The 7,616-nt window shown below is 45.9% G+C and overlaps 1 protein-coding gene across 1 annotated transcript in view; it reads left to right on the forward strand.

Annotated features, from left to right (window-relative positions):
- LOC310790983 (coiled-coil domain-containing protein 81-like) overlaps positions 1 to 7,251 on the forward strand; it is a 13,847-nt gene extending 6,596 nt beyond the window's left edge. The window contains exons 9-16 of the mRNA XM_083652705.1: positions 453 to 599; positions 1,545 to 1,649; positions 2,754 to 2,920; positions 3,805 to 3,883; positions 4,644 to 4,754; positions 4,954 to 5,063; positions 5,183 to 5,308; positions 6,375 to 7,251. Of these exons, the coding sequence (XP_083508831.1) occupies positions 453 to 599; positions 1,545 to 1,649; positions 2,754 to 2,920; positions 3,805 to 3,883; positions 4,644 to 4,754; positions 4,954 to 5,063; positions 5,183 to 5,308; positions 6,375 to 6,513 (984 nt within the window). The 3' untranslated portion in view covers positions 6,514 to 7,251. The remainder of the gene's footprint in view (positions 1 to 452; positions 600 to 1,544; positions 1,650 to 2,753; positions 2,921 to 3,804; positions 3,884 to 4,643; positions 4,755 to 4,953; positions 5,064 to 5,182; positions 5,309 to 6,374) is intronic.
- Positions 7,252 to 7,616: the final 365 nt, after the last annotated feature.

Consider the following 7,616-nt stretch of genomic DNA (forward strand, 5'->3'; position numbering starts at 1 on the left):
CATATTTTGTCTTGTATATCGGTCACGGAAGCTTATTTATCCGCCGTTATAACACTGCCGGTGCCGCGTGAGAAAGCTGCCTCGAGTCAAAAGTATAGTTTACCCACCTTTTTTTTTACCACTACAGCACTGCGTGTGCTCTGTCCCTGCAGGAGCTGTGTTACGTGTGCATGTCTGTCCCTGCAGGAGCTGTGTTACGTGTGCATGTTTGTCCCTGCAGGAGCTGTGTTACGTGTGCATGTCTGTCCCTGCAGGAGCTGTGTTACGTGTGCATGTCTGTCCCTGCAGGAGCTGTGTTACGTGTGCTCTGTCCCTGCAGGAGCTGTGTTACGTGTGCATGTCTGTCCCTGCAGGAGCTGTGTTACGTGTGCTCTGTCCCTGCAGGAGCTGTGTTACGTGTGCATGTCTGTCCCTGCAGGAGCTGTGTTACGTGTGCATGTCTGTCCCTGCAGGAGCTGTGTTACGTCTGCATGCAGCGCGCCCAGAGAAACCTTCCAGTCTACCTGAGGGAGCAACAGCTGGCTGAGGAGGAGACTCAGGAGATGCTCTTACTGCTCAAAGAACAGCAGAGAGACAGGCTGTACATGGAGAAGGAGCAGGTGTGTGTGTGTGTGTGTGTGTGTGTGTGTGTGTGTGTGTGTGTGTGTGTGTGTGTGTGTGTGTGTGTGTGTGTGTAGAGGTGTTTGAGTCTGTACATTATATAAATAGAAAATAATATGGGCTTTAGGGGAAAATGCATTAAAAAGTTGCCCGTGATAAGTAGAAGTACCCTTGTTTATTCAATGCATTGTGAAATATTCCTGCGTGAATATGACTACTGTCCCCCGTAAGTCACGCTGTGGAGATTTGTGGCCCCTGGGGATTCTACCCAGTGCATTCTGGGTGAGAAAAATGCAGCGGTTTGTTTATGAGAAAACAAAAGTAGAATGTGTAGACAGCACACACACACACACACACACACACACACACACACACACACACACACACACACACACAGCAGTGGAAGAGAATTCCAACGCCACACAAACCACCATTATGTCAATAGAGACGATAAACCAACCACTAAAATCTCATCTCGTAAAGAAACAACTCAACAATGTAGGAAGACTGGAGCAATCGAGTGAGGAAAACAACAGCATCTTTTGTAAACCTGTTGACAGTTTCCAGCAGTGGGAAGAAGGGTGTGATGTGTGGTACAGTATGATGTGTGGTACAGTGTGATGTGTGGTACAGTGTGATGCAATATAAAACAAATCATAGCTGCTGGAGCTTAATGTATTATTTCATGGGCCAAAATGCCCCTAAAAATCAGTTAACGGGGATAAAAACATGCCTTCTGAGGGAGTTAATTTCTGACCCTGGTTTGTATGATACTATGATACTTTTCTTGTTCATATTAGTGGCCTACAATGAGTCGGTAATCTGCTGTGTGTGTGTGTGTGTGCGTGCGTGCGTGTGTGTGCGTGCGCGTGCATGTGTGTGCGTGCGTGCGTGCGTGTGTGTGTGTGTGTGTGTGTGCGTGTGTGTGTGTGTGCCCCTTGCAGGCAAAAATGGACGAGCAACGTGCGCACGCCAAACAGGTGGCTGCATTCAACCTGGAAGTGTGGGAGGCTGCGAAGGGAGAGAAAGTGCACTGCCCTCCGTACCATGTGAGTAGTACCATGTGAGTAGTACCATGTGTGTTACAAGTTAAGGTGGTTGGACCCAGGAGCAGACACGGAAACAGTTCTCGCAATAAAGAATGTTTATTTTAAAGATAAATCCACTGGAGTGAACGGCGGGCGGACAGGCAGCAGCAGAGAGAGAAATCCCAAACTCAGCTCACGATGAGGTTCGGTGCTGGGGCACGACCTGAACACAGGAGAATGAGAGTCAATAATAGTCCACAGGAAAAACACCAGAGAATACAATTCTAAGGTCGAGCGTAGCTACCACTGTAGATGACGGAATAATCTGAGGAAGAGTGAGTGAAGAGCCAGGGTCTTTATACAGGTGTCTGGTGATGAGTGGAGTGATTGCCAGCCGTGCTGTGAGGTCCAGGTAATCAGGAGAGATTGCTGCCAGCCGTGCCACTGTGCAGAAACACTCAGGGGAGGGGGAACACAGAGGAAGAGACACAAACAAAACACACACCCCGCTGTCTCCTGACAATGTGAGTAGTACCATGTGAGTAGTACCATGTGAGTAGTACCATGTGAGTAGTACCATGTGAGTAGTAGCCTACCATGTGAGTAGAAGCAGGTGGTTAAAGGCCCAATTATACTCGACATTAAAGATGGAGACGGACAGAGCATTCTGTCCTGTACTCTGCGTTCATTTCGTGCGTTTTTCTGTCCGTCCTCTGAAAGCTTACTGATATGCATGAAATGCAGCAGAACCACACACACACACAGACACATTTGACTCTCTACTGCCCACTGGTGGATGTATTGCTTAACACGATACTGTACCAATGTGAAAGACGCATATAAGTATAATGGGGCTTAAGGATACAACCGCACATCAGAACTCTCCTCACAGTCTGTCTACAATCCTACCGTGCTAACGGCTAATTAGTGGCTACATCCTGCTACCGTGCCAACGGCTAATTAGCTTCACCCTTCCCATGGGGCGTCCTTGTGTGTGTTAATTAGCTCCACCCTCCCCTTGGGGCGTGCTTGTGTGTGTTAATTAGCTCCACCCTCCCCTTGGGGCGTGCTTGTGTGTGTTAATTAGCTCCACCCTCCTCTTGGGGCGTGCTTGTGTGTGTTTAGACTTCGTTCATCCTGGATCGGCCCTTCACTCCTGCCAGGAGGATTCAGCAGCATCGCTACATGGATGAGCTGCAGGCTCAGGTGGAGAGCAGGAAGCAACACGACGCCCGGGACCAGCAGAACCGCCTTCTACTGGAGCACCTAGACCGGGCCCAGCTGGTCCAGGAGTAAGTCTGTAATACCCCTTTCACACCAAGGGTCCAACCAGGGTTATGCTACATTCCAGTTCCACTGGGAAGTATAGGAATATCCCAGTTGAGTGACGCCACACCCGAGGTGACCGCGTTCGGAACTAGCCAGGGTTAGCTCTAGCCAGGCTAGCCATTGTTAGCAATAACGGTTGATAGCAACGCATTTCGCCGTATTTTGCGCATACAAACATGGTAGCAACATGTCCACAGATAGAAGTTCAACACTACTGTGTGTCCGACTGACTTAATGAGACACAAATAAGACAGAAGTGTTTCACTACTTTCATTACTGTTGTTGTGTTGTGGGACCTGCGATTTTGTATTTTGAGGGTGGGGTTGGTAAGTTTTGAAGTAAATCCCAGTTGAGGTGATGTCACACGGGCACTCCCGACGTTTGAACCGGGAGATTCCTAGTTCCCAGTGCAACTGGAATGCAGAATTATCCCCAGGTAGATTTTTGGGACCAGGGTTCATTGCAGTGTGAATGGCACCACCTGGGTTGCTGTTTGATACCCATTGTTTTGCATCTCTCCTGGCCCGGGTTGAGACTCGGGTCAGGTCTGAATAGTCATGACCAGGGATTAACCCATGACTGACCTGGTGTGAACTGACAAGTAACCCTGGTCCAACCCAGGTTGTTGGTATGGAAGTGTGGTACAACGTTAAATAATCATAGTTACCCAGTGTCTAATCTGCTCTGTTTGTGTGTGTGTGTGTGTGTGTGTGTGTGTGTGTGTGTGTGTGTGTGTGTGTGTGTGTGTGTGTGTGTGTGTGTGTGTGTGTGTGTGTGTGTGTGTGTGTGTGTGTGTGTGTGTGTGTGTGTGTGTGTGTGTGTGTGTACGTGTGTGTGTGTGTGTTAGGATTGATTTGCAGAAGGCCCAGCAGTTCCATCTGAAACAGGAGAGGACAAAACATTATAAAATGGCTCTGGACACACAGGCAAGAAAATACTCAAAAATACACCAAAATAAACTCAAAAATATACAGATAACTTTATACCCCGTATATTTCTCAGATTTGGATTTTTGTTTTTGAAATGTGTGTGTGTGCGTGCGTGTGCGTGTGTGTGTGCGTGTGCGTGTGCGTGTGTGTGTGTGCGTGTGCGTGTGTGTGTGTGTGTGTGTGTGTGAGTTGGGGGGTAGTATAGGCTGCAATGGAGAGAGTATTGTCAAATATTGCATGAGGATATTAGGTGATTACATTCAGTTGTTCACCTTTATACAACACATTTACATTTACATACACATAGATATATATTAGATGACAGAGACAGTTTCACATTGTTTAGCCTGGCAGTGATGCATTCAAGGTTTATTGTATTTTGCAGAGAACATCCAAACGGTCTTCAAGCAAACATCTACAGTATTTTATTTTTATTTTTTCTTAAGAATTGGAGAATAGCTGCTAAGCATGCAATTAACATGTTTTGTTTAATTACTCTTCGACAAGAACAGGTCTTTGATATGAAATGGATCAGGTTATGCTGCTGTGATGCCACTGAAGTCAGGAGGATCCCATCTTCACCATGAGATGATTCATGGCTCAATGTGTTGTGCAGGTTGAGGCAGGGCAGAAGCCCCGCCCCCAGACACACCAAGCCCATGTCTGGCCGTTTGTCTGGGCGTATTTGCGGTGTGTCCTGCACCGTTACACCATTTGAATCTATTTCTAAGCTGTAATTTGACCTTCTGTCCTCTAGGTGGCAGACAGGAAGAACACAGGCCTTCCACAGCACCAGCCCAGCAGCTCAGGGTTTGGACGGCGTGAGACACCAGCCGCCAACGCTGAGGGTCGAGAAAGAGCACAGAAGGTCATCTCTATTCCTCAAGTGATGCTGTATTAATATTGCTTTTCACTGGTTGCTATAATGAGTGAGAAAACATAGGACAGACCCGCTCTCAACATTGTGTTAACATTTAGGAGATACAAGGTTTCCACCCGACAGCGATGATATATTACTCTGCTCTACAGTATATTTAAGCTAATGCGATGTTATTCTGAACCAGCAGGTCTTCCATGAGCAGCTGATTACTGCCACTCAGAGGAAAAGGGATGAACTGCACCAGCGCCAAGCACAGCAGAAGAGAGAGAGTGAGATGCTGGTGCACAACAGGAGGGAGTGAGTACAGAAACGACAGGCAGAGGAAAACGAAGGGAAAGGAGAACAATAAAGGAGTGGAGAGAATCCACAGTCCAAAACAGGGAAACTGAAAGGCTTTCTCTCTCTCTGCTTCCCAGACTGATTCTGGAACGCGTCTCTCGCTTTGAGAAGAAGCAGAACTTGAAAGCATCACTGGAGGACACATGGAGACGCAGCGCCCACCTCAAGCACCAACGAGAGGACGAAGAGAGGAGGTTCCTCAGGTGGGTGGAAGTGATCAAACTTTACCCCTCGATCAACCTTGAGCCTGCTATCTTTGCCATCATCATCATCATCATCATCATCATCCACTCATGCATTTGCATCCATACATTCATCAGTTTGTCATTCACTCGTTCATTCACTGTGCATCAATCAATGAAATGGGCGGAGTGTGGATCGCCCATCAAACATGATACTATGTTGCAATGTTAAAACAATGACACAATAAGCCGGATTGACATGAAAATTCATACACAAATGTAGCTAATATCTATAGAGACCTATAGAGAGCATGTCTGGGAACGCCCACAAAATGTTAAACGGCTGGCGCGCGAGTGGGGTAAAACCGCCGATATATCTCATGGGCTGACTCACCAAAAGACGGTGCTGCGGCTCTAAACTACAGGTTTGGGGGTTCTAGAGCAGAACACAAGACGTCTGCTCAGATGTGCGTTTACTGCGGTGGTTAAATCCCTGATCGTGTCTGCCTGCGTTGGGCTATCAGCTAAATTCTAACTTTGCTGAATGGATAGAACGGGGGTTTTTACCCCACCCTGACCACGCCCCCAGCCAGGCTGAGCCAGCTAACCAGCGTCTATTGTGGGCGTTCCTAGAGCCTGTATGGGCATTCCCAGACATGCAGACTGTCTCTATCCTCACAAATGACACTGAGTGGCCTTCAGGTTAGAGCCTTTGAAAGTTTGAAATTCCATTCGGCCAATCAGTACATTTTCTAAATGCCAGAACACAGTGTCAATAAGATGTGTTACCCCTCCAAGTTTTGTCAAAAGCCAACCAGTGGAGTCAGCGATATCACGTTTGAGTTGTGACCTTCAATGATGTCCTCATTAGGGCAATCAGTGTACTTTTTAAACACCAGAACATCCAACAGCCAAAATGCATTCTCCTCCGAGTTTCAGGCCAGGATAGTGTGGGGTCTAAGATCAACATTTTTGCTGCTACAACACTGGTCCAATTTGGATGAAATGTGGACGGTTGATGCTTACTCATTCATGGGGGACACCATGATCACCTGTCCATACATCTATCTCTATCTCTCCTTGTCAGGTCCGGTGGTCAGCTCCTGATAGATCAGTGTGAGCAGTACAGGCGCTGCTACCAGTGTAAGAGGAAGACCTCCAACCAGGGAGGGAGCAACATCTGGAAAGACTCTCGCTATGTCTCTGGCTCACGGCTCATGATCTGATCATCCGTGTAGCCGAGCGATGCTTGAACTTTGAACATCAACACCTCTGTGAAGCATACTTGGATGTGATGGTTTGCAGTAGGCTATGAAGCCTAAAACAGAGGTAAAAAGATGGAAAGAGAACAAAACAACTCAACCCCTGTAGAAACAAACTGGTTTAAAATCACAGGCCAGGCCCTAAAAAATCCAGAGCATAGCAGATAAATGTATTGATCTATTTCATGTTTGTTGTGTTTTTCCTCTGCGGATAAGTTTGTTTTGATTATGCGATGTGTGTGTGTCACATGATCATGTGTTTTGAATACTCAGCCATAAGTTATTAAGTCAATAAAATCACAATGTGTGTGAGAGAGTGTGCGACACACACACACACTCTCGCACGCACACACACACACACACACACACACACACACACACACACACACACACACACACACACACACACACACACACACACACACACACACACACAGGTGTATCTTCAGGCTCATTTCACAGCAACCTTTTGAGGTGGTAAAGCAGGAAATAACGCAGGTGTAATCATTAGCATTAATGAGGGCACCTGGCACTGGAACACCTCAACACAATGGAAGCATAATTAATGGTATTAGCTACAGCTGCTTTACTTCCTGCTTTCACCTTGAAAACCTCCAATCTCCAATTTTGGTAATTTTCATGTTTTGACTTCAGTTGAAAGGTTGTGCTCGTCTATTTTTTGAGAAAATTCTAGAGTTGTGCTAATTTCAGAAGTCAAAAATTAATTGTCATCAAGCTAAAAACGTGTTTCTTACTGTGTGTATAAATATAATATAATATAATATATATATATATATATATATATATATATGTATGTATATATATATATATATATACATATATCTGCTGAAATGCTGACATTTTGGATATGCTGAGTATTTGGAGATTTTCCATACACATTCAAATACTTTATTTAGGTGCAGGCTATTATAAGTGTGAATATGAGTAAGCGTATGTGTGTTTACAGTAGGCTATATATATGCATGTGCTATGTGTACAGTATACTATGTGTGTTAAGGTAAATGAAAACTGGATGGGCATTGGGCATATATGTATATTGTCTCAAG

Source organism: Poromitra crassiceps (genome assembly GCF_964638095.1).
Source record: "Poromitra crassiceps genome assembly, chromosome: 16".
NCBI classification, from domain to species: Eukaryota; Metazoa; Chordata; class Actinopteri; order Beryciformes; family Melamphaidae; genus Poromitra; species Poromitra crassiceps.